The sequence below is a fragment of the Rhodnius prolixus genome, unplaced genomic scaffold (genome assembly GCF_049639745.1).
Source record: "Rhodnius prolixus isolate KJV_2025 unplaced genomic scaffold, Rpr scaffold_32, whole genome shotgun sequence".
NCBI classification, from domain to species: domain Eukaryota; kingdom Metazoa; phylum Arthropoda; class Insecta; order Hemiptera; family Reduviidae; genus Rhodnius; species Rhodnius prolixus.
Genome location: NW_027411597.1, coordinates 328,858 through 356,811, shown reverse-complemented (window position 1 = coordinate 356,811; position 27,954 = coordinate 328,858). Strand labels below are relative to the sequence as shown.

The following is a 27,954-nucleotide window of genomic DNA, read 5'->3' as shown; positions in this document are numbered from 1 at the left end:
AACATTTAGCCATTGGACTTATCCTCTTTCCTCAGAATTTTTAGCATATCATGGCTTTTTCAAAACAAGAAATCATAGTGTAAAATGTATTTTTTGTGGACTCGAATTAGAAAGTAATATTAAGAAGTGTCACTGTGAAATTCACAAACTCTATAATCCAGAATGTATATGGTTTGTGAAAAATGGTTTGATTAAATAAAAGATTTTTTTTCTTAACTGTTTTATTTATTTACCTCATAGTCATATCACAATTAGAGGTAATTGCCTTAAGGCTTACAACTTTCAATGAAGCTGAGTTATCAACAACTTTTACTATAGGAATTAAATATTCATTGTGCTTTATACAACAAACATTATTATTTATTCTCAAGGAATATTCAAAGTTACTCAGCGTTAAAGCACCTCTCGGTTGAAATCTAAAGATAAAAACAGTTGAACTGTTCTTAAAAGCCATACATGGAACACTGTTCACTGGGGCTCTTCCTATAAATTTTAAAGAGTCAATTGATGATATGGCTGGTATAAATACCCCGAATAAAAATTCTTGTTATTAACAAAAACGTGATATTCACTGGTTTCCTTTTCTATGATCAGTGCTGCAATACTAGCATTATTAAATATTTGTAAGATTTGTTTAACTGTTCTGATGTTTTCGACCATGGGATGAAAGATAATTCTTTCTGAATAAATTTGAAGGGACTAATTATTCCTACCTAGACCTTGACGATCTTTGGGAGAGCAAAAGGATTAAACAATAATTAGATGGCAGACAGTACAAGGGAAATTGATTGTGGTGGACGCCACAGCCACTCAAAATACCTTCACAAACGCCATTAGGAATGGCTAGTAATTTATTAACAATACAATATCTAATATCAAAGCTATTATTGATTGACTCAATTAGATTATTATTCACAATTATATACAAGATGACAACTAACCTGCCTGGCAGACCTTATACTATCCCTTCTTATTTTATGTGAGGGAGATGTTTTAATTAGTGTATACACTGCTTAATTAATGCTTGTGCAATACTCACTTCCTGGCGAAGTGGCAATTGATATGTTATTAACTGACAACAATTTTTTCAACTTACAAGACACAAGGCACAATGACAAATCATAAAATACATAAATCTTTACATAACATATACATAAATATATATTTATAAGACAAAGGACGCTGACTTCCACTTTTTACTCAAGAACAAAAAACAAGAAGCGACGCAATAGACTCGGCACATTGATCAAAATCTAACTTCCTCGTGGCAGTCAAGGACAACTCGTAGCACTTGGTCACGTACGCAGCCCCACTCACTTTTTAGACCTCCAATGCAGCCAACCCTCAACTGCATCAGCCCAAATTTCCCACAAAGGGGGGCCGCACCTCCTTGCGAGGACCGAACACTTTCAATTACCTGATAAAAAAATTATTAGTTTGCTTATTTTTGTCACTATTTTTACTACTTCTAATTTTTTTTTACTCCTTACTTACTTAAAATTTTTCATTGATGTTCATAGAATCAGGCATCATTGAATCCATAGCCTTAGACTTTTCTTTGATTACTTCTTCTTTTCTTGGATTATTATATATATTACTAATTAATATTACAATATTATATATCAGTGCAAGAGGGAATTAATTTTTATTAAAATAATGATTAAGAAAAAACATAAGTTTACAAATGTTTTTATATTTAAATATAAGTCTAATAACAAAAAATTCACGTGAGAGTTTCATTACAAAAACCATAGGCTTTAGAATGTATAAAATCTTGTGAGATCTTTGTTTGTCATCATTTGCGGAGAGAGAGAGTTTATTAACTTCAAGGAAGAAAACATTATGCTCCTTCGATCTAATACATCTCATTATGGATAACATGGAAATATTTTCAAATAAAATACGTCTGTAATCTTCAAAACTTATACGTTTGAGAGTAGTTTTCTGGACTCCTTTGGCACGTTTTTTTATATTACCATCAACATTGATGGCATACATTTTCGGTCTTAAGGCAATCACTTCGTTAATTATTTGTCCATTCACTTCATCTTTAAATTTCCCCAACACTTTTTTATTCTTGGTAGAATAGTTGGGGTGTTCGTGAGGATAGTCTGAGGTGTCAAAATGATGTTCCAACTCCCTCATATCTTTGAACACATCTTCTGTACTTATTTTATATAAGACGGCGTCTGTATCGGTATAGATAAGGCTTAAACGCTCAGTTCCATATTTGTTGAGCATAACTTCATAGTGGAATCCATAAAGAACTGTTTTCGATATATCAAGTACAGATAATCCAACGTAAATGGGTTTGTTGAAGTATAGTTTTGTTTTAGCCATCTGTACTCCAACTAAATTTTCGTCGTATATTTTTCTATCAAGAAAATTCGGTTTTGCAATTAATTTTGATAATCTTTTTTCATTATTTGCTAGTTCGAAGTTCATTCGCTTGCGAACATTCTCCATGGTCTTACCAAAGTTGGCATTATTATACAATTTATATTGATTTTTTTCAAAATTGTTAGCCGCCTTCTTTCTCATATCAGTATTTAACTTAATGTATGGGAGAAGCCATGGAGATTGTTTAAATTGTATGGCTCCGTGAACTTTCACTAATTTTAATCCATAATCGAGAGCTTGTTTGAGAGCAGTGTAATAGACAACATATCTCTCCCGTTTACCAAGATGAGGAATTAATTTTTTTATATTTGCTTTGCCGCTAGGAGGTACAATTGATTCCGCAAGGAATGGTAGATCATCGTGAAGCAAATGAAGATGTTTAGGATACTCCACATCCACTTCCAATATGTATCCACATTCAGAATCATCTGGAATGTCCTGAACTCTTATTTCTTCTGGTCGTTCTACCCATCTGAAACCACCGTATGGTAGAAACCTGCTCTGGGCATCACCATATAAGTTGTTAGCATCATAGTACATGATAAATACGTATTCTTGAGACGGATTGTAATTATGCATGTATCTATTGTTAGCTTTGCAATGTCTTAGTGAAGCTTGACAAATACCTCCTCTTATTCCACGTTCAACCATTAAAATCATATCATAATCTAGTAAAAGTTCTAACTTGACACCGGTTAAACGTAACATCGCATCCCATGCCATTCCTGGTGCTGTGAAATAATGTGCAGGATCAATTTTATGTGTCTCCATTGTTACATTTCTGAAGTTTTGGAAGACATCAGCCAGTAACAAAACATCTGTTTTTAAATAGATATCACTGTACTCTCCTAAGGTAGAGCATTTGAAATGATTCCATACCTTCATAGCGTGGTTGTAGTCTTCTTCATCAATGTTACTGTCCATTAATGTGCTGTAAAATGTCTCTTTCGGTGGTAAATTGTTTTCCTCTAACCTCTTCCAAGAGTTAACGTAATCATATGGGAAAACTCCTTTTCTTAATACAAGCGATAATTGAGTTTCATTGAAAAATTTTGTTGTTTCTCTGAAACTGTTTTTTGGGAGATATAAAACTAATTGACTTAGACTCTCGGACATAAATCTAAATGAGTCAATGAAACGAAATTTTATTCCATTAATGAATTTGGTGAACGAAATAAAATTTTCCTCTGAGTGGGGTAAAATGTCAATCCTCCCAGGTGCCTTAGCTAATTCTTTGATGATGAGATGTGCGTCATATCCGCTGAGGTTGTGAATGATAACGGGAACATAGTTAGGTGTCCTACATTGTAAGTTACATTTATTGCAGACAGGTCCCCTATACATGCCGGAAATATGACAGTGATCATGCACCTTGTGATTATCTTCTGTAAATGCTTGTTTACAGAGATAGCAGATCTTAGCCGCCTTCCACTCTCTCTCTTCTAATTCGTCAATCAGCAATTCTTCATTAATTTTTAAAATCTTGTTAATAGAAACTGATAAGTCTTTGAGATGGTCTAAGAAATATTGAGCAGCATTACTTCCTCTATACAAGAATGGTTCTTTAGTCAACCAAAGATGATCTATTTCATCGCTAGGTTTAACGTAGGTACAAAAAGAAAATGGTATATGATCTTGATATTTCGTTGTGTATGAACTCGCTGGAGAAGGTACGCATGTATGTATTTGATTTAAAATGCACTCAAAATCTGCATAAATCACAAAATTCACTTTTAACTGATGTTGGACGTTTTTGAATTTAATAATGGGCTCATCAGCTGGGAGTTTAACGGCTACTGGATCATTATCATTGCAATATATACCATGCTCAGTTAATTTCTCAGCTGCAGTTCTCCCATGCTGATTGTCAAAATGAGTGAAAGAACGCTTACATATTTTAATCGCACCATTATGTCTAGTCTTTTGATTACGTACTAATTTCTTAAAGTCCTTAATATATACATAATGGTGTTTTCCACCATCTTCTAAGAGCAAAAGGTCTCGATGGTCTGGCAATTCTTTGTTCGTAACCTTCAACGGATAAATTGCATCCTCTTCATCAAGTGCAAATACATTTATGGAAATACTATTTACCTTCTCAAATTTCCTAATCTGATGAAGCGGTGTGGGGAAGGCAATACAGGAAAAATCATAATTGTGAGACATATGCTTATATTTACTAACTCGTTGAGGATCTTTATCAACATATTTAGCTAGCACTGCATATCTGAAACACTGTTCATCATAATTCTCTGGATTTATGCAAGCTTTCTTAGCCGCAATCGCGTCAGGAAGTTTTATATAAGTTGACCCTCCTAATGGCTTGTACATATTTATTCTCAACCTCGCGCCATCAACGCCAACTAGCTGCCAGCCACTTTTTTTTAACTGACTTTCTTCCATTTCATTTACTAGTTTCTTGAATTCCTGTTCGAGAAACTCATCGAGATCGGTAGTTGTGTAAACAGCTTTGTTGCGAGTTTTAAAAGCGCGATCGCTCTGCTCCCCAGCTACATTTTCAAAGAGACATTCAACTACTATGTTAATCTTCAAAGCATGTTTCTTTTCTAACTGAAGTTTAATTAGTTCATACAGACGGTTTTTAATAGAGTGCAGAAATGTAACCAGGTCTTCAAATTCCGAAGAACGCACAAAATAAGATTTTAACCTTCCTAAACATGCTGACTCATATTGCTCTGATTTAAGTTTTAAAAGTTGAATCTTGGGTGGTTCCGGACAGTTTTTCTTTAATGATTGCTGATGTCTTTCAATAGAAACATTCTCATCAACTCTTACTTTCTTGAGAGGTGGTTGTCCAATACAAAAAGATTCATGTCTATCTCTATTAAATTTGTTACTAAAAATATTTTCGCATATTTTGCAAGAATAACTAACATTACCCTCGCAAAATCTCTCATGCCTTCGAAGATTATTTTTTAAAGTGAAGGACTTACTACATTTAATGCAGTAGTTGGATGACATTATGAAACACAGTTTTGCACGTAACCCTCACCGACACAGGTCTGAACGAAACAGAACTATTGTGAATTATTATAAGCTTTTTATTTTTTTGCTTAGGGAATATCCTCTATTTCCACTGAAAACCTTGGTTATTATTTCGTTATCAGACTTATATTTTTTGTTTATAAAATTTATTAAGCAAATTCTAACTGAAAAGATTTATTTTTTCCAATACCCTTGGGAAAGCGTAAGAGGTTTGTATTTATTAATAATTTTTTCATCTATTTTTTTTGCGAAAATTTTCGGTAAAAACATCTCAATTTTCGATTATTCTCTTTTAAAATTACGTAGATACTTTTCCCAAATTTTGTATTTATTTTATTTATACTGATAATGGGGTAGGCTATATTGAGAGTTAAATCTCTCACGGAAAGGTATTGGGTCTCTTCTTCTTCTGCTATTTGTTTTAATAATTCCTTTAAATCAGACATCTAAAAACAAGGAAATTAAAAGTAATGCTAATAACTTCTAGTTACTATAGACTCTGAAAGAGAAAAAAATAAAAAAACATACAAAATTGTGTACTAACTGTGATATGGGAGTTTTCTTCAGCAGACACAGGACAGCAAACTCAGTAAAATTCCTAGCTGGAGGTGGTTTATAAACACAATAATATCATCCCCCCCCCGCCCAAACACGTATTTAACTTGCGATGGTAAATGATTCTTCGTATTTTAACAACCAGTTAGGTAGATGGGCTATAGAATGTTTATGTGCGTGGGAAAAATTTAATATTAGCAATTCCCATTACGGCGAAAGATGCATTTGCACTTTCAACTAATGCGGAAGGAATGTAATGTACAAACAATGTATGTAGAGATGCGAAAGGTGATGAACATGCACTTAGTACTTTAATACTTATAATTCCCATTGTGTAGAACTTATTTACTAAAGATTAATTTGCATTTTCTAGTAATGGTAACCTAGCATTCCAACATGTGACCATATAGGCAGCTATGAATTTTAATATAAAAAGGTGCATGTTGTTAGTGGTCTAAACCGTGAACAGAGATGAAGCTATGGAGAATGCAATACATTGCCCCCCCACCACATATACCTCACGCTCCATCGTCACAGCTACAGCGAGGAAAGGCGGAGTGACCACCACAACTTGATAGAACTTAAATAATACATACTTTTACCAATAACACTGATGGTCTAGTGGTTAGAGCTGCTGACTTTGGAGTAAAAGATCGCAGGATCGAAGCTAGGAGTATTTTAAAAAACTTTTTTCTTATGACCCTCCCCCAACCCACATGGCGGGAGGAGGGGGTTTGGATCCGACGTTGATGACGTCATGCGCCAGAACTCTCTTTCTTCCTCTACTCTACTAAGCTCAGAAAATCAGCCTCTTTTAAGCAAAGAAGAATTTAGGGATGAAGGGCCTATTATAGTTATAGATTGTTCTCGTCAATCAGAGGCAATTAGATCATCTTCAGTTGATATTAGAATAGATCTAGAAACAACGGAAAATTTTAAAGCCAATACAACAGTATATGCATTAATCTTGCATGATGCTTTAGTTGAATATAATCCGTTATCCGGTTTAGTTAGGAGAATATAAGTGGAAGTGGGGGTTAGTATTTAATTGAGGAAGATTTTGTAGAAGAAATTTAGTTTTCACAATGCGTGCGGCTGTGATTGACTTCCAGAGTTACTGTTTGATTCCCCAAGAGTAGCGGCCCCCCAGACTTGTTTCTCCCTTTAGTCAGTTGGCGGAATTGGGTGAGCAAGGAGAGAGAGGGGAGGTCCTAGTAGGAAGCAAGCCAAGCGTCACTGTGAAGAAGAATGTCGGCCATGTTAGCATCAGCTATTTCTTGTTGTGCGTATTATTATTAAAACTGTGGTTTGTGTTCACAATGTTATAAGAAAACTGTGTCTTAGTTTATTATTTAATGAGCTCAACCTTTTGGACTTTAAGGATAGAGACTCACATAAGTACAATAATTATTACAATTAATTCCTCCCTGATATACGTATATTGTCTTGGACAAATAACTATTCTAATTAATTTCCCCGTTGTATGTCGCCTTGTACAATAATTATTGCAATTAAGTCTTCCCTGATATATTGTGCCTTGTACAAATAATTAGTCTAATTAATTTCCCCGTTGTATATTGCTTTGTACAATAATTATTACAATTAAGTCTTCCCTGATATATTGTCGTGTACAAATAATTAGTCTAATTAATTTCCCCGTTGTATATTGTTTTGTACCAATACTTATTCATTGAGAGTAGTGCGTATTCCGCACCAAAGAGTATAAGGGTCACATACCCTGTGGTGTTCAGATCTATTATTATTTCACTAGTTGTATATATTTTGTCTGTATCTCCTCGGAGACATTTTAATTGTGAATAAAGTTTATGGTTAATTTGCAAAGTGTTCTGAAGACTGGTGGCGTCCCCCACTATTCCAGCCTTAAGTTTAATTGCGTTTTTATCCACCCCCCCCCTTTCCTTTTGACTATTTTTCATGGTGCCGAAACCCGGGAAACAGTCTTCAGAACACTATTGTTTTTTCTCGTAAGTAATTTCGCCTTTTGTTGAAATAATTTACTTATATGATTGTTGATATTTTGTTCATACGACGTGTTGGCATTAATTGTAAGGTAAATGGTTGGCCTACTATAGCCTTAATTTTTTTTGTTTGTTATATTTGTTTGTATATATTTATATATTCCTTCATATCACCTATTGTTTAATTATAAAACTTAAGCGCCTTGCGTACACTATTATTTCAGCTTTGTTTCTTATATTAGTATACCTAATTAATTGTATTTTTTCATTTTGTGTTTTCTATATGTACTACTGGCATTAGCTACCAAGTTACTTAGTCTATGTTAGTTATTTTGTCTATTGTATTGTAACTTGTGTATAATTTTCGTATTGTAAGTCCCTCCAGGCGTGGTTAATTATGGGTAATTCATTTACTTCCGGCAACGACACTCCTCCCCCTCCCCTGCACGCCCAACCACTCCGTCAATGGAGGATACTCCCTCAATGTCCATGCTGTCAGGGGGTGATGCAGATCTTAAAGCCATCAAGTGCCGATACCTCATTGACAGGCTTGATCGATGGACACAGAATGCAAAAGCCTTGGACACAGATGTTCCCGAAATTGTAACTACGTGCCAGCGGCTTTCCTCCGGGTTTTTGACGTTGTCCCAGACTGTGGACGGGGAAGTGTGGGAATGGTTCCGGGCACTGGTCCCAGAGGAACGAGGTCCGCTTGCCAGAGCCTTGACAAAAAGCTTTGCCCAAGCTGAGCTAGTCCATTTGTCAAGGATTGCACCTATTCTAGATTCGTCTATTTCGTTTTGCGCGTCTGCCCCTCCTGGCCCAGTTTCTCAAGTCTTGGTCTCGGACGAGTCGGTGGTCGAACTCGCGAGGAGACAATTACAGGAATTGGTGATTCCAAAGATCACCCCATTCGAAGGGGATGTTCTCGCTTACCAGGAGTTCAAGCACACCTTCCAGTTTGAGATCAATAAATTGTCCCTGCCTCCTCATAGGCGTCTCCATGCTCTTAAGTCCTGCCTGAAAGGCCCCCTCTGTCTATTATTCAGAATTCCACGCCTACAGAGGAAGGTTACAGCTCTGCCTGGGAGACCTTAGATGCTCGCTATGAAGGCAAGTTGCGTACCGCCAGTGCGTTGTTCGAAACCTTCCTTCAGGTCCCGGAAGGGAACCCCACCATTGATGAATGTATCGCTTGGATTTCAAGGAGGCAAATGCTACTAGATCAACACGATATTCCCCAGCCGTTGGACTTCCTCTTGTGTCATGTAATTCTGTCGGCTTTGTCTGCTAACCTCCAAGAGGAGTTTAGGAAGAAGTATTTAAGATCCTTTGATGAACTGCCCCAAAGTGCACAAGTACTAGAATTCTTGAAAAATCAAGAAGACAAGTTCGCCCCTAAAATAACATTAAGGAAATCCACCTCTCCGCCCCAAGACGTGACAGCTCCCTCTAGTCGTCTCCCTGAAGGCCCCTCCTCCCAACAATCTGAAACCCCTTCCCTTCCTAGAACATTCTTTAAGCCTAGGGCTGTCTCCACCTTGAAGCCCTCCAAGACCCACACACCCAAATCAGCTAAGTCCCCGCCCCCTTCACCCAAGAAATCCTCTTCCCCTATTCCTGCCCGACGGACACCCCCTCCACATCGAGAGCTCCTTCCCCTCCCGTCCACTCCTTACGCTGTTACTTTTGTGACGAGTGGCATCTGGTATCTAAGTGTAACGAATACCTGCGACTGCCAGTGAGCTATAGATGGAGTTTCATCACTGAGAACCACTTATGTGTTAACTGTTTCTCCAAATCTCACTCAGTGGCCCAATGCCCTCGAAGTGCTGGGTGTTTGGAGTGCGCTGGTGCTCATCACACCACCCTTCACCCTCCTCCCCCCTCTTCTAGTCTAAGTCAAAGGACGTTACCCGAGGTTGTCATTCCCCCGTTAATGTCTTTAAGCCCTAAGCTGACTAAGAAACTTCCTGACCCTTCTCCCAGAAGGGCAGTTCCCCACCTTCGAGATGACGTTTCTTCTCCTTCGACTTCGTCTGGTAGCAGCACCCTTTCTTCACTCCCAACTATCTACTTTGGTAGTGATTCACCAAAAGCTACCTTTTAGGGATTCGGCCCGCGCGATACCATTCCCCAGTCCTGCCATGTTTTGTCGAGTTTTCGCCGAAACTGTCACTTGTGTCACAGACCTAATCCACAAAGCAAATCTATTTTGAAGTCTTTCCCCTCCGATTTGTCGGTATCCCCCACTGCCCTGGGTTACCTCCTTGGAGGAGATGGCCAGTGGTATCGCGCGCGTGCCCTGTTGGATTCAGGCAGTGAGATAAATTTGATGTCCAAGACATTCGCCAAAGAAAGTAAATTGAACTATAACCCTATGTCAGGTGGGATTCGAGGGATAGGAGGCAACATCGCCACCCAAGTCGTAGGTCAAGTTTCTACCAATTTAAGGCAATGCCCCCCATTTTCCCAAATCAAAGTCCCCTTCCGCATAGTCACCAAGACTGTCCCAGATGCACCGTCCTCTTATTTCCCTGTTAAGGATTGGCAGCATTTAGCGGATAAACAGTTAGCCGACCCAACCTTTAACGAACCGAGTCCTGTTGACGTAGTATTTTCAGCCTCGGTTTTTGACGCCATCGACCTTAGTCAAATAATCCGGGCACAAAATGGTTCCCCCAACGCCCGACTAACAACTCTTGGCTGGATTATGTCTGGCCCCTTGAGAAGCTTCCCCTCGAGGTGGATTTGCTTTCACGCTTCTGTCAAGGACAGCAGGTCCAACTCCAAGTTATATCGGACCTATTATAAAATTTTGTTCAAGCATAAATATGGTCAACTACCAGCCCCTAAGGCACCTGCTAACCAGTCCAGCCCAGAAAACAAGCCTTCGGCCGAAACCCTTTTGTACCGGTCCGAGTCGGAACAAATTGCTCATTGCAATAACCCTGAACTCCCCGTGCAGTCGGAACAGTCAGGCCCCCCTAGTTTGTCTGTGTCCTCCGCTCAAGCCAGGTCTACTCCCCAAGAGGAAGTCATCCCTCAGCAGCCCACTCCTCCAACTTTGGCTATCCAACTTCCGCCCCCGAAACCTCAACGTCTGATTAGAACGCGGCGGCCACTGCAAACTTGTAATACCTTCCTTCCTGAAACTCTTGCTCCCACCATAACTTCTGCCGGGGTTGCTCTCTCCGAAGGTTCTGATTCACCTGTTGGTCCCTCTCTAGTCACTCATATGCCGGCAATTCCTGCCCAACCCACGGTACTCCGACTCGGCTCGGGTAAAACCCCCCAATCTATATCACACCCCCCTGACTTAGTCTTGTCACGCCTGATGGAAAGGATGTTTGCCTTGGAGGAAGTGTCGGAGGTTTCGCCTCTCACCCCGGACGAATTGAAGGCTGAGGAGTGCTTCTCGAAGTCACATTTCCGACTTCCTGATGGTCGTTTTTCAGTAGCACTGCCATTTAAAACCAGTCCGTGTTGCCTCGGTGAATCCAGAAAGATTGCTTTAAGGCGTCTCTTACAAACTGAATCCCGTCATGCCAAGTCCCCACATCTCCGTGCTCCCCATGTGGAGTTTATGAAAGACTACTTAGATTCGAATCATATGGAACTGGCCCCTCCGCTCAAGTCAGGTCAAATTGTCTATTATATTCCCCATCATGCGGTACACCGTCCAGACGATCCCCCGGAAAAGATTCGTGTAGTATTTAACGCTTCCCAGAAGTCCTCTTCAGGCATCTCCCTCAATGAGCTCTTGCTCCCTGGACCCCGTTTACAGCTCGATATCTGGAAGGTGGTTACCAGATTTAGAGTGGACAAATGGGTCTTTACGGCCGATATTCGCCAAATGTTTAGACAGATACAACACACCCCGGAAGATAGGGATTTGTTACGCATACTGTGGCGATTTGATACGAGCCAAACAGTGCAGGAGTACCGTTTGTGCACTGTGACCTATGGAACCACGTCAGCTCCCTACTTAGCATGTCGCGTCCTTCAAGAATTAGCTCTGACCTCTCAGGCTTCCTTTCCCCTGGCCTCTGAGATACTCCGCGACCGTACCTATGTGGATGACATTTCTGGAGGAGGCCCTACTCTAGAAGTGGCATTGCAATCCAGAGATCAGTTAATCCAATTATTGAGTCAGGCTCAAATTGAACTCAGAAAGTGGGCCTCAAATCAACCGCAATTATTAAACAAAATACCCTCTGAATATCTGCTGCCAGCCATGTCCTCAGTCTGTTTAGAAAACGATGAGGAGTCACAATTGAAAATCCTCGGACTTTGTTGGAACCCTTCTCAAGATTACTTCCATTTTCTAATCCGTTCCGTTCCTAATGTTCAAACTAAAAGACAATTAGCCAGTCAGATTGCAAAAGTTTTTGACCCCTTGGGATGGCTGATCCCCGTAACAGTTTTTGCTCGTGCAATATTTAGAATAGTCTGTCAAGCCTCCTTTGATTGGGATGATCCCCTGCCCTCATCAATTGTCCAGGAATGGGCTCAGTTCGCTGTCTCCCTGCCTGACCTGTCTAAAATTCACTTACCTAGATTTTTGTCTCTACCCAATCCTAAGTGTTATTTAGTGGGTTTTGCTGACGCGTCTGAGCGAGCCTATGCGGCCGTGATTTACCTTGTGTCCCAGTCTGAGGACACTGTCATTAGCCTGGTCATGTCTAAAGCCAGAATGGCCCCCATGAAACCGGTCACGCTCCCTCGTCTGGAGCTTTGTGCGGCCCACCTACTTGCCCTTACGATTAATAAGGTCAGATTACTGTTCCCTCAGATAACCACTCAGAACATCCTAGCCTTTTCGGATTCCACCATTGTCCTGGCCTGGATTACAGCAACGCCACCTCCGCATTGGAAGGTGTTCGTGGGAAATAGAGTAGCTACTATCTTAGAAAAAGTACCCGCCTCGCAATGGTTCCACATCTCCTCCTCACAAAACCCCGCTGACTGTGCCTCACGTGGAGTACGTCCTCAAGAATTAGTGAGTCACCAGTTATGGTGGGAAGGCCCCTCTTGGCTGAAATCAAACTACGAGTCATGGCCCCTTGGGCAAGTAAGTGCCGATTTGTCCGACCCTGTCGTAGGAGCAGAAATTCGCTCCCAGGCCCTTAATGTGTCAAGTGTAATGCCCTGCCCTGAGGAATTAGAGACTAAATTTTCCAGTCTGTATACTCTGCAGAATGTAGTGGCCTGGTGCCTGCGATTCGCCCACAATACTAGAAATCCAGTTCATCGTATGTCAGGTCCATTGAATGTAAAGGAACGTAACGAGGCCCTGCGAGTTCTAATAGTCCGAGCCCAACAGCACTCGCTTTCCGAGGAAATTGAGGATGCTCAGTCCCCCAGGCCTAGACTACGCCTCGTCAAAACCTTAGGCCTATTTCTGCACACTGATGGAGTGCTGCGAGTTGGAGGGAGACTCAGACTGGCTGATGTCCCCGAATATCAAAAGCACCCTGCCTTGTTGCCTTCGCAACACCCCTTCACGGCCTTGGTCATACAAGATGCCCACATATCCAACCTCCACGTAGGCCCCACTGCTACTCATGCGTTTTTGAGAAGTTGATATTGGATTGTTAATGGTAAGAATGTTGTCCGCCGACAATTGGGTACCTGTAACAAGTGTTTCAGTGTCAAGCCAACACCCTTCAACCCGCTCATGGGTCAACTGCCCGAAGGAAGAGCCAGCGCTTCATCACCCTTTACCACCACTGGCATAGACTACTCAGGCCCCTTCAACGTGAAAATTGCTTCCCTGCGTTCAGCCAAAGTCCTCCAGTCTTACCTCGCCATTTTCGTCTGTTTTTCCACCAAGGCCATACACCTGGAACTAGTCACAGACCTCACAACACAGGCATTTTTAGCTGCCCTGAACCGCTTCGTTGCCAGGAGGGGTGTGCCGAGTCACATTTGGTCGGATAACGGCACTAACTTCGTCGGAGCCAAAAGAAGACTCAAGGAGGTATCTGCACTACTAAATGACGCCAAGTCTCAGGAGGCCATCCTAAGAGAATCCAACAAAAGAAGCATCGAGTGGCATTTCATCCCCCCTCGAGCACCACACTTCGGAGGTCTCTGGGAAGCAGCCGTTAAATCTACTAAAAGATTACTGAAGGTCACGTTAGGCACTCAAGAGCCCACCATGGAGTGTTTCCTCACAATCATTTGTCAAATTGAAGCCATACTAAATTCCAGACCTCTCACCGCCGTCTCGTCCTCGCCAGATGATCTGCAAGTCCTGACGCCAGGTCACTTTCTGATTATGCGACCTATGACTGCACTACCTCCCGATGGCTCTTTAACTCCTCGCACTGCACTCAAATCGAAGTGGGCAATGGCACAGCTCACTGTTGGACAGTTTTGGAAAAGATGGCACAAGGAGTACCTCCTCGAGCAGCAAGCCACGCTCAAATGGCATTCGCCCTCCTTCCCCGCGGCAGTGGGACAAATAGTCATGATCATGGACGACAACCTTCCTCCACTGCAGTGGTCCATAGGCCGAATCGTCCAGCTTCACCATGGCCGAGACAACGTGGCCAGGGTGGCCGAGGTCAGGACAACTTCAGGACTGATCAGCCAGCCTGTCTGGAAGCTTTGCCCCCTGCCAACTCAGTAAGTGGATCTCTGCGAGTCCACTGCGGGGGAGGATGTTTGATTCCCCAAGAGTAGCGGCCCCCCAGACTTGTTTCTCCCTTTAGTCAGTTGGCGGAATTGGGTGAGCAAGGAGAGAGAGGGGAGGTCCTAGTAGGAAGCAAGCCAAGCGTCACTGTGAAGAAGAATGTCGGCCATGTTAGCATCAGCTATTTCTTGTTGTGCGTATTATTATTAAAACTGTGGTTTGTGTTCACAATGTTATAAGAAAACTGTGTCTTAGTTTATTATTTAATGAGCTCAACCTTTTGGACTTTAAGGATAGAGACTCACATAAGTACAATAATTATTACAATTAATTCCTCCCTGATATACGTATATTGTCTTGGACAAATAACTATTCTAATTAATTTCCCCGTTGTATGTCGCCTTGTACAATAATTATTGCAATTAAGTCTTCCCTGATATATTGTGCCTTGTACAAATAATTAGTCTAATTAATTTCCCCGTTGTATATTGCTTTGTACAATAATTATTACAATTAAGTCTTCCCTGATATATTGTCGTGTACAAATAATTAGTCTAATTAATTTCCCCGTTGTATATTGTTTTGTACCAATACTTATTCATTGAGAGTAGTGCGTATTCCGCACCAAAGAGTATAAGGGTCACATACCCTGTGGTGTTCAGATCTATTATTATTTCACTAGTTGTATATATTTTGTCTGTATCTCCTCGGAGACATTTTAATTGTGAATAAAGTTTATGGTTAATTTGCAAAGTGTTCTGAAGACTGGTGGCGTCCCCCACTAATCCAGCCTTAAGTTTAATTGCGTTTTTATCCACCCCCCCTTCCTTTTGACTATTTTTCAGGTCTCAAAACTGTTATATCGCCAAGGAAGTGACTATCATAGTGTAAGCGCGTGAGGCTTACACCCAGATGCAGAGAGGAAAGCGAGCGTAAACGCAGGTTAAGAATCGATGAGTGCCCCAGTTGACACCGCGACAAAGTAACGCAAATAAGATAGATGAAATACTTAGAAGAAATATAGAAAAGAGAAGGGTAAGGATGCACTTACCTTTGAGGTAATGTAGATGAAGGTAATTCAGTCTCAGCTTGATGATGAAGATGATGCAGTTGAGGGAATGGTAAAGGAAGAAAACGGAGGAAAGGGGTGTGCTTGTTTGAATGTGTATTGAGTGTGTGTGCGTGTGGTTTCAGCACAGAGATGCGGAGGGGGAAGTAAGGGTCAAATAGGCGGAAACAGACCAGAAGTAATCCGTAGAAGGTTTCTAGGAAGCGAAGATGGCTAGCGGTACAAGGGAAGGCGGTGCCGGTATAGAGCCCAGAAGTGCGAGAAGCGGCCGGTGATGATGTGTTGAAGCGGAAGTGCGGTACCAGTACTTGAAGCGAACAGCTGGAGCTGGCTGGCAGAACAGTGCTGTTGAGCGGGGCAATATGCAGAACGGCGGAAGCGCACTAGATGCGTTGTAAAGCAGGTACAGAGGCACATACAAACTATCTTGATCAGTGCCAAAGGCGTACTGAACTACAGCAGACGGAAAAACCCCACGGTTAAGAGAGAATAGAGAAGGGGAAGGTTGAAACCATGGGAACTGAGAAATATACAAAACCACAAAATAGCAGAAAAATAAGATTTGGCGGCGACAACAAAGGAAAGATTAACGAAAAAATAACGCGTACGACGAGAATTGGAATAAGGAGAGAGAGAGAGCAATAGAAAAAGGCGAGATGGAGAACTGTCAAACGGTACCGCCGAGAAAGGATGGTACGCGGCTTAACACATAGATTTGGCACTGGTTATTCATACCCCATCTCAAGAAGATGTTCAAAATTTATCTGCAAATAAATGGATATTTCATAACCTTCATGGATTAAATTGGTATGATGGAGACGTGGAATATTCCGAATTAAGAAGCTTTTGTCAGAAATCAACTGAAAATTTTACCATTCTTTTTGCTAATGGACTTGAATAATCTATATTTTTTGAAGAACTTATAGGAAAAGAAGTCTTTGACCTCCAAGATTTTGGCTGCCCATCTCTGAAATGTCTCACTTCAACGTTGGAATTCACTAAATGCATCTACCATTGCGGTAGGAAATCCAACTGTTCATTAAAATTTGCAAAAATATTGGTTGATTGGATTTCAAGGAACAGATCAAAGGTGGATCTCTACGATGCAAAAATAAGGGAAAAAACATTTAGCCATTGGACATATCCTCTTTCCTCAGAATTAGCACATCATGGCTTTTTCAAAACAAGAAATCATAGTGTAAAATGTATTTTTTGTGGACTCGAATTAGAAAGTAATATTAAGAAGTGTCCCTGTGAAATTCATAAACTCTATAATCCAGAATGTATATGGTTTGTAAAAAATGGTATGATTATATAAAAGATTTTTTCTTAACTGTTATATTTCTTTACCTCATAGTCATATCATGTTTTATTTATTTACCTCATAGTCATATCACAATTAGAGATAAATGCCTTATGGCTTACAATTTTCAATGAAGTTGAGATATCAGCAAAGTTTACAATAGGAATTATATAATCATTTTGAATTATACAACGAATATTTTGATTATTATTTATTCTCAAATATGTCTCAAATGTTAGAGGACCCGTTGGTTTAAATCTAAAGGCAAAAATAGTTGAACTGTTTCTAAAAGATAGACATGGAACACCATTCACTATTTCTCTTCCTCTAAGTTTTAAACAGTTAATTGTTGATATGGATAGTATAAATCTCCCTGAATAAAAATTCTTGGCGTTCACGAAAATGTGATATTCATTGAGTTCTTGTTCTGTGGTCACTGCCGCAATATTGAAATTATTAAATGTTTGTAAAATTTGTTTAACTGTTCTGTTGTTTTCGATTACGGGATGAAAGAAAATTCTTTCAATTATCTGAAAAAAAATCAAAATTATTAGTTTGCTTTTTTTTGTCACTATTTTTACTACTTCCATTTTTTTACTCCTTACTTACTTGAAATTTTTCATTGATGTTCATAGAATCAGGCATTATTGAATCCATAGCCTTAGACTTTTCTTTGATTACATCTTCTTTTCTTGGATTATCTAATATATAAAATTCTCGTGTCACGGTGTTCGAACTTGAACTCCTCCGAAACGGCTCGATCGATTTTTGTGATCCTTAGCGTGATTGTCGGCCAGGGTGGAGAATCGGCCAACATCTATTTTTCATCCCCCTAAATGTTAAGGGTAGTCCACCCCTAAATTTTTTTTTTTATTTTTTAGGCAAAATTTTTTGTTTTTATTTTTTTATGACACATCACAAAAATACATACAACCCTAAATTTTTACCCCTCTACGATCAACCCTTATATTTTATTTGTAAACTTTAATTTTTTTAGTAAAATTTTTTTTTTATTTTTTGATGACTTACAATAAAAAATCTCATATTACTCTCAACTTTTCACCCCTCTACGATCAACCCCTATTTTTTATTTGTTAATTATAAACTTTAATTTTTTGGCAAATTTTTTTTTTTATTTTTTGATGACTTACAATAAAAAATCTGTTAATACTCTCAATTTTTCACCCCTCTACGATCAACCCCTATTTTTTATTTGTTAATTCCTATCTAGATATTATAATTTCAAGTTCCTTTAATTATGATTTTTTTTTAAATTCAATTTGATCTCCCGCCCTCACCGTTCGACTACTGATCACCTATCAATCGATCAGTTATCCCCGCCATTTAAGTATTTTAACTTCATTTATTTATATGTTCTATGTACAGTCAGCAATGCCAAAAAAACGCAAAGGGGCTAATTTGAGTCGTCGAACGATCAATTCTAGAGCCCGGCTAGATGAAAGAGTACAAAGATCAAGCGAACAAATTCAAAAAGTCAATGCTGATGCGAGTAGGAGAATGTCGCAGTTACGTGAATTACGATCACAAGAGGCACGAGATGAACGAAATCAACAAAGACAACTAGAACGAAGAGAAACTCGTAGTCGATGGACGTAGAGGAATTGACCAACAACGCCAACAAGTTCATCGAGCATTTACGTCAAATTTATTTCTTCGACTAGCGTTCCAGTACGAGCCGGATGTTGAATATTATAATCATTCTAAAGTGGTTATTGGTACTTTGGAAAAGGAATGCCCGCGTTGCCATGCACTTAAATTTAAAAATGAGCCAGTTGGGATGTGTTGCTCATCAGGAAAAATACAACTAACCGAAATTGAAACACCACCTGAACCATTGCACGGTTTACTTATCGGTACAGATCCAGATTCTAGCCTGTTCCTGAAGTCAATTCGCACATTCAATTCATGTTTCCAAATGACATCATTTGGAGCAACAGAAATAGTTAACAATACTGCTGCAAACGGTCAACAATTTAATTCCACGTTCAAAATCAAAGGCCAAGTTTATCACAAAGTGGGCTCATTGCTGCCAATGCCAAACGAACCTCATAAATTTTTACAAATATACTTTATGGGTGGCGAGGATTCCGAACGTGCACTCGCTAATCGCGTGGATGCACGTTGCGACTACCATAATCTTAATTCACCTTTTGCCAGGCGTATCGTCAGCGAGCTGGACGCTCTGTTAAATGAGCACAATGAATTATTAAAATTCTTCAAATCACACATGCCCAAGCTACAAAGTGACAATCACGCTATTGTCATCAATCCTGATAGAACACCAGCTGGAGAGCATGTACGTAGATTCAACGCACCTGTTGTTGACGACGTTGCTGGAATCATGGTTGGCGACCGTACAGCTACGCGACAAATCGTGATTCGAAGAAGAAATAATGATCTTCAGTTCATCAGTGATACCCATCGTTCATATGATGCTCTCCAATATCCACTAATTTTCTGGAAGGGACAAGATGGATATTGCGTAAACATTAAACAACGAGATCCCGTAACAGGTAATTCTTTCATTATTAAGAACACACCTATTTTATTATTAAAGAATAAATTTTCAATTAATTTAAATATATATTATTACAGGAGCTGAAACAAATAAGAACGTTAGCTCGAAGGATTTTTATTCATATCGTTTGATGATTAGACGTGGCCGAGATAACATCATTTTACGATGTCGTGAGCTTTGCCAACAATTTATGGTCGACATGTATGCGAAGATAGAGAGTGAACGGCTACGATACTTGCGATATAATCAACAGAAGCTGCGTGCGGAAGAATATATTCTCTTGCGAGATGCTATTGCGAACAACGCTGACACTGCCGAAATCGGTAACTCTGTTATCTTACCATCATCGTACGTAGGTAGTCCACGTCACATGCAAGAATACATTCAGGATGCTATGACTTTCGTGTGTGAATATGGACGACCGTGTCTTTTCATTACTTTTACATGTAATCCAAAATGGCAGGAAATTATATCATTGCTATTGTCAGGACAAAACGCAATACATCGTCATGACATTACAGCACGTGTGTTTAAACAAAAATTAAAGTCTTTAATCAGCTTCATTACCAAATTGCATGTATTTGGCCCCACACGCTGTTGGATGTATTCAGTTGAGTGGCAAAAGCGTGGATTACCTCATGCACACATTTTAATTTGGTTCGTCGACAAAATACGTGCTGAAGACATCGATAGTTTGATTTCTGCAGAGATTCCAGATCCGTCTACTGATCAATTACTGTTTGATATTGTTACAACAAACATGATTCATGGTCCATGCGGACGTCTGAATCGTTCATCACCTTGCATGGTAGATGGAAAATGTACAAAGCATTTTCCTAAAGATTTCACTAACGATACGGTCACACATGTTGACGGATATCCAATATATCGTCGAAGAAGTACCGAAAATGGCGGACAATCTTTCATTAAAACTACCAACAACGGAAACATCGACATTGACAATCGTTGGGTGGTACCATATTCTCCTCTGCTGAGCAAAACCTTTAATGCTCATATAAATGTTGAGTCATGCAGTTCGGTGAAGAGTATCAAATATATTTGCAAGTATGTGAATAAAGGAAGTGATATGGCTGTATTTTGGATTGAAAATAATAATGTTCATTCTCCTCCGTTGAATCAAAATGATGAAATCACGAATTACCAAATTGGCCGGTATATCAGTTCCAATGAAGCTGTCTGGCGTATTTTCGGTTTCCCAATTCATGAACGGGATCCAGCAGTTATCCATTTAGCTGTCCATCTTGAAAACGGCCAGCGCGTATATTTCACGAACGACACAGCGCTTGATCATGCTATAAATCCACCGAAAACTACGCTCACCGAATTTTTTGAATTGTGCAATCGTGCGGATGCTTTTGGTGCCTTCGCACAAACACTGCTCTATTCTGAAGTTCCGCGGTATTTTACATGGGCTCAATCGAAAAAATGGATACCCCGCAAGCAAGGGATACCTGTTGATGCGTGCCCCGGTTTATTCAAATCAAATAGTTTGGGTCGTGTATATACCGTCAATCCAAGGCAGACTGAGTGCTTTTATCTGCGACTATTGTTGGTTAATGTCACCGGACCATTGTCATTTCAAGATATACGGAAGGTAGATGGACAACAGTATCCTACGTATAAAGATGCATGCCTTGCTCTAGGCTTGCTAGAAGACGACAATCATTGGGACAGCATGCTTGCTGAAGCAGCATTAAACTGTACAGGAACACAAATTCGTCTACTATTTGCTATAGTACTGGCTACATGTTTCCCGGCCCGAGCACAAATGTTGTGGGATAATCACAAAGATTCAATGACTGATGATATATTGTATCGACATCGTACAAGGTGCAACGATCTAACAATATCATTCAGTGAAGCAATGTACAATGAAGCATTGATTGCTATCGAGGATCTTTGCATTGCTATTGCGAATTTACCAATCAGTCATTTCGGTATGGGCTCACCGAATCGAAGTGCATCTGATTTACTCAACACAGATATGAATCGTGAACTACAGTACGATACTGTACAAATGGCGAGCATTGTTAGCCGCAATGTTCCACTACTTAATGATGAACAAAAAATTATCTACGACCGTATCATGCTGGCAGTTTCGGCAGGACAAGGAGGATTCTTTTTTTTAGATGCACCAGGTGGGACTGGCAAAACATTTCTTATTTCGCTACTTCTTGCCGAGATACGATCAAAAAATGGCATCGCATTGGCCGTTGCATCTTCTGGCATTGCAGCAACTTTATTAGATGGAGGCAGAACAGCTCATTCAGCATTTAAGCTGCCGTTAAACATTAAAAATAATCCAGATGCAGTGTGCAACATAAAAAAACAATCGTCTATGGCCACAGTGCTGAAACAATGTAAAATTATTATCTGGGATGAATGCACTATGGCTCACAAACATTCGCTTGAGGCATTGGATAGGACATTAAAGGATATAAAAAACAACGATAAACTATTTGGCGGCACTTTGTTACTCCTTTCAGGTGATTTCAGACAAACACTTCCCGTTATTCCGTGTTCAACCTACGCTGATGAAATCAACGCGTGCTTAAAATCATCGCGACTATGGCGTAATGTTGAAAAAGTACAACTGACGGTGAACATGCGCGTTCAAATGCTTCAGGATCCATCCGCCGAACCTTTCTCTAAACAACTGTTAGATATTGGCGATGGGAAAGTTGCTGTACATGAAAATACTGGATGCATAAAATTACAGACGGACTTCTGCACAATCATCGACTCGCAAAATAGTCTCATCGATCACATATTTCCCGACGTACACACACAATATGCAAATCATAAGTGGCTGGCAGAAAGAGCGATCTTGGCAGCTAAAAATGTGGACGTCAATGGGTTAAATTTAAAGATACAACAGCTGTTGCCTGGGGACTTGGTGTCATATAAATCTATCGATGCAGTTTGCGATACCAACGAGACTGTGAATTATCCAATTGAGTTCTTAAATTCATTGGATTTGCCAGGCATGCCACCACATCATTTACAATTGAAGGTTGGATCTCCGATTATTCTACTTCGAAACTTAAACCCACCACGGCTATGTAATGGCACACGATTAGTCATTAAAAAATTAATGACTATTGAAGCCATCATCTTGAATGGCAACTTTCAAGGCGAAAATGTGTTGCTGCCACGAATCCCTATGATTCCTACAGATGTGCCAATTGAATTCAAACGCACTCAATTCCCAATTAGATTGGCATTCGCTATGACAATCAATAAGTCACAAGGACAAACATTGTCTGTATGTGGCTTAGATTTGGAAACACCGTGCTTCTCCCACGGACAACTGTGGGATGTTCTCGCGTGGGAAAACCATCCAGTTTGTTTGTGTTGGCTAAAGACGGACTAACCAAAAATATTGTACACTCTATTGCGCTAAGAGATTAATTTTTTTTTTTTTCAACTGCCATAATTGATAGTAAAAATATAAATATTTATTTTTGATGTTTAGATAGCTATCAAAGACTGTTGTTTAAAATATATTCGTTACTCTAATAAAGATTTATTTATTAACCTAAATAAAACATACTTTTATTCTTTATAATGCATTCGATTATAAATACTTCCCCGCACACTTATAGTAGATAATTATTTTTATTTAACTATAAAAATGTTTCCTAGAAATAACATACATGGCAAAACAACGTTTGCCGGGTCAGCTTTTTTTTTTTTTTTTTTTTTTAAGAGGGGTGAAATGCATCTTACGCACATTGTGCCGGACTCCCTCGCGGCCTACCGGCTAAAACACCCCCCTACTACCAGGCCTAGCCTGGATTCGCTTGTGCAGCACTACTTCAGGCTAGGCTCCAGTTCCTTACCCACTAGGGGTTATCCTCCTCTCCATCCATGTCTCTTCTTTTAAGGGTTAGAACTGCCCTTGTAAACATCGCCACAGCATTCCACTGCGCCCTGCCAGAGAGCATTATGCTTTGGAAGCGCTCAGGAACCCATTGACCCACTCTTTCTTCCAGATCTCTTCGGATACGACCCCATCTTTCGCACTCAAAGAATGTGTGATGGGCGTCATCTCTTATTCCTGAACAGTGGGGGCAATTTCCCACCGACCGCTTCCCTATCTTCCGGAGAAACTCCCGGAAGTAACCATGGCCACTGAGGAGCTGGGTGAGGTAGTAATCTACCTCACCAAAACCTCTACCAACGCAACTTCTGACATCTGGGAGCAAAACTGCCGTCCATCTGCCACGAGTTTCCCCAGCCCACGCATCTTGCCACGCAGCCATTGTGCGTTCCCGCTCTTCTCTGTAGGCTGCTGCTCTATCGGCCTCCCACCTTCTTTCAAAGAGCCGTTTCCTCTCACCGGCCAGTAGCGCCACGGGAATAACTCCCGCGATCACCAAAATGGCCGGTTCAGAAACTGTTCTGTAAGCGGAGGCAATCCGTAACGCACCAACCCTCTGTACCCGCGCCAGTCTCTTTCTGTATACCTCCTTCTGGAGCGCGTCCGCCCAGATCTCAGCCCCGTATAGCAGTAAGGAGTGCGCTACTCCCATTAGCACCATACGGGTATGAGCCCTAGGGCCCCCTACGTTAGTCAGTAACCTACTTAACTTTCCGACATATTTTGATGCCTTATCGGCGGCCTTCTGTAATTGCTTGCCGAAAGTTAACTTGGCATCTAAGGTTACTCCTAGATACTGGACAGCGTCCTGTGAGACAATCGTCTCTGTACCCACCTTGAATGGGAGGCCCGTCTCAATCCGTCTCCTGGTGAGCATTACGACCTCTGTCTTCGCCAGTGCCAATGACAATCCGTGTGCCGCCATCCACCAATTTACCCTGCGCATAACCTGGTTTAACTTCAGCTGGGCTACATTGAGGTCCCGCGCCGAAATTAGAGCTGCTACATCATCCGCGTATCCTATCAACAGCGTTTCCTCCGGTAATATTAGCCGAAGTAACCCGTCGTACGTTATGTTCCAGAGGTCAGGTCCTAGAATCAAGCCTTGCGCTACTCCGGCCGTAACATTCATGGATCTAACCCCTTCCTCCGTCTGATATACTACAACTCGGTTACTGAAATAATCACCTAAGATCCGCTGCAGATATGTAGGGATCTTGAAGTCCTCTTCCAACGCGCGCATCGCATCTACCCATCTCAGCGAATTGAACGCATTTTTAACATCAAGTGTGACTAGCAGCACTATCCTTTGCAGCCACTGGGAGTGATCCTCCGCTCTTTCCACGGCTCTCACAACTTCCTTTATCGCGTCTAGGGTCGATCGGCCAGCCCTGAAGCCATACTGCCTCGGTGACAGATCTCCTGCCGCTTGCACATATTCAATGAGTCTTCCTCTAAGGAGCTTTTCGTACAGCTTTCCAGCAGTATCAAGCATGCAAAGTGGGCGGAAGGATGTGGGGAGTGATCCCCCTTTCCCTTTATCGATCAATACTAGCCGCGCCACTTTCCATCTGTCACAAAAAATTCCAGCTTTTAGGCATGCGTTAAACATTCCCAATACTAAGTCAGGATGCTGCTGAGCAACTTTCTTCAATATCTCGTTGGCAATGCCATCCGGGCCAGGGGCCTTTCTGGTTTTTAGGGTACGTACTGCACCCTCCAACTCTTCCTCCGTAAACAGAACGGGGGTCTCTATTTCGCCCCAAAGCCTAGCTGGCCTTGGCGGATGGGAGGGAAACAGCGTTCTCACAATCTCATCAACGGTCCGAGCATCCAAAACTGGCTGCTTCATAAAACCCGTTAGCTTCTCCATGACAATCTTATACCCCCTACCCCAGGGATCAGCGTCCACCTCATCCTTCAAGGCATCCCAGCAGCGATTCTTGCTTCTGGCTATTGCCCTTCGCAGTTCCTTCTTGGCCAATTTGTATTCCAGAGAGCGACTAAGCGCCTCTGGCCGTTGCCGTGCCCGCTGGGCTCTTCTTCTTTTCTTTATGCAGATTTTACGCAAATCCGCAATATGAGTAGTCCACCAGTATACTGGCCGTCTACCTCGCCAGGGGGCCTTCTTAGGCATAGATTGCCTACATGCCTCCGAGATAAGCTCCATAGTAGTGGCTACCACAACTTCCGCTCCTACATCTTCTTCAGATTGAGCTAATTCTACCTGGGGCTTTCCATCGGTGAGGACAGCTTGGAAGACTTCCTCATTCAGCCTAGCGAGATTCCACGCTGCAGGCGCAGTTCTAGCTCCCAGATAATCAGAATTTCTTTCAAAACCTATGTTGAATGTGATGTACTGATGATCACTACCAGTGAAATCCTCGATCACCCGCCACCCACGAACACGTGCCGCAAGTCCCTCAGATGCCAGGGAGATATCTGGTATAGTTTCCGTATACCCCGGTCGCCTGAAAGTGGAAGTGCTTCCTTCATTCAACACAACGAGCTCCGTTCTAGCTGCCATTTCCACGATGAGCCTGCCTCTCATATCTGTAACGGGCATTCCCCATTCCACTGCCTTTGCATTTAAATCCCCCACAACCAAAATCCTACCGCCTCTCCCCCGGATATCATCTTCTAGGGAATTGAGCTTTCGCCTAAATTCATGGATGCTCTCGTTTGGAGTAAAGTAACAGCTGAAGTATGCCGTACCTCTGCTCTCTATCCAAACATACCCAGCTTTACTCTCACATGCCTCCACCGAGACCTTTCCCACATCAGGGATCCAGATAGCCGCAGTCCCTAGTGAGTCCACAAACCATCCGGAATCCCGGGCGCGGTATTGCTCACAAAGTAGCAACAAGTCTGGACTCTTTTCACTTACAAGCTGATCCAGTAGAGAGTCTGCTAGCTTACTTCTATGAAGATTCCCCTGTAGGATCTTCATCGAAAGTTTACATTTAATTTCCTCCTGCTCTGCTCCAGCGCCTCCCGGAACACAGCACATTCTCCTGATCCCGGCAAATGCCTGCACGCCTCTACAGATAGTTTCCTATCTAAGCATAGCATACAGCATCCTTCTGCGGAGCAAGCCGCAGCAAGGTGGCCTGGTACTCCACACCTATAACAGAGTTTGCTGCGGTACGGGCCTTTACACGCCACTGAAACGTGCCCATATGCCAGACATCTGAAGCATCTCATAACTGCAACCCTTTGCCTTAACCGGCAACGCACCCAACCAACTCTAAGGAAGCCATCTTGCAATAATTGGCCAGCCCCACTTACGCCAAGTCGCACTATCGCAGCCTTAAGGCCTCTGGCATTAGTCTTTGTGAGGTGGATATTCACATCGCTTCCAAAATCTCCTAGTCGTTGCTCAATCGCATGCCGAATTTCCTCTTCATCCGCCAGTGAATCCAAGTCCCGTATCTCAATTGACATTTTGGGCTCTAAATTTGTAACACTCGCTTTGTCCTGGAGAACCGCGTTTAACGCAGCCCCAAAGGCGGCTTTATCCTTGGTGTTACTACCTAGCTCTACTAATATACCACCGGCTCTCGTCTGCCTAATACAACTAACCTCTGTTCCGGTGTCTTCTGGCTTGACCCGCTCTCGAATTTCCCTTAGCACTTCCGCATAGGATTTCCCCTCAGCCGGCTTTATCAGCACAGCATCTGGACGGACTCTCTGGGGCCTATTCTTTTTCTTTTTCCTGTTCTTTTTCTTCTTACTCCTCCTCGGCGTTGGCTCCTTCTCATTCGCCGGCCCAGCCTCCCTCCTCTCTCCTTCCTTCTGCAGCTCACGGATTCGTTTGGGGCGTATCTCCGTCCAACCAGTTGAAGTGGAACCATCCCTTCCAATTTCCGCTGCTATCTCATCTGCTTTCCCTTCCCTACTCTTCCTCCTCAAAGCATACCGGCCGGTCTCCTCGGCCACCAAAGGGGTCTGCGTAGTTGCCGACAGAACTTGTCTCTTCTTCGCCTCAGCCGACGTCCTCTCCTGTAGTCGAACCAGTCGTTGCAGAGCAACACCCCAGAAACCACGCAGAGCTTGCACCACTTCTATTGATTCTTCAATTTCAAGCATACCATCCTTGATGTCCATGCTGATGTTTCTCTGTCTGCTTGTAGCGAGTTTCATTTTCCTGATGACATCCCGCATTCTGTCCAATTCTTCATCCACTCGCTTGCATGCATCTTCCATGTCTTTGTGTTCGGGTGACCCTACCGGGCCCCCCGCAAGCACTCCCAATATAATCGGAGTGTCATACGTTGGGGCTTGGTGGGTAATTGGACTTTTTGCTTGCGGGCTAATCGGAGGTTCCACCAATTCAACTCCCTTCTCCTCAACTACCGCTCCAGTTTTAGATGGCGTAGTAACCGGCGGAGTCCTTTTCAACTTCGCACTCCTCTGAAATGGGCTGGTGTCAGCAGCCGACGAACACGCTGCCTCAGACACTCCTCCTACACCTCCTGCTCCTCCTACACACTTCTGCACCTTCCTCTGGGGTAGGGAACCCCCACAAACAATTTCTTGCGCTTTCAAACACGTTTTAT

The 27,954-nt window shown here is 41.7% G+C and overlaps 2 protein-coding genes and 2 pseudogenes across 2 annotated transcripts; 3 read left to right on the top strand and 1 right to left on the bottom strand.

Annotated features, from left to right (window-relative positions):
* Positions 1 to 5: 5 nt before the first annotated feature.
* LOC141452057 (uncharacterized) lies at positions 6 to 5,318 on the bottom strand. Its single transcript, XM_074123876.1, has 5 exons — positions 5,296 to 5,318; positions 4,293 to 5,242; positions 1,977 to 4,061; positions 234 to 483; positions 6 to 54 (listed from the first exon to the last, which is right to left on the bottom strand). The coding sequence occupies exons 1-5, from the start codon at positions 5,316 to 5,318 to the stop codon at positions 6 to 8; spliced, it is 3,357 nt and encodes a 1,118-aa protein (XP_073979977.1).
* An 8,302-nt stretch (positions 5,319 to 13,620) lies between these two features.
* On the top strand, positions 13,621 to 14,577 carry LOC141452056 (uncharacterized). The gene has a single exon (XM_074123875.1). The coding sequence runs from the start codon at positions 13,621 to 13,623 to the stop codon at positions 14,575 to 14,577; it is 957 nt and encodes a 318-aa protein (XP_073979976.1).
* A 1,070-nt stretch (positions 14,578 to 15,647) lies between these two features.
* LOC141452055 (uncharacterized) lies at positions 15,648 to 21,164 on the top strand (annotated as a pseudogene).
* Positions 20,992 to 23,191, top strand: LOC141452072 (ATP-dependent DNA helicase pif1-like; annotated as a pseudogene).
* Positions 23,192 to 27,954: the final 4,763 nt, after the last annotated feature.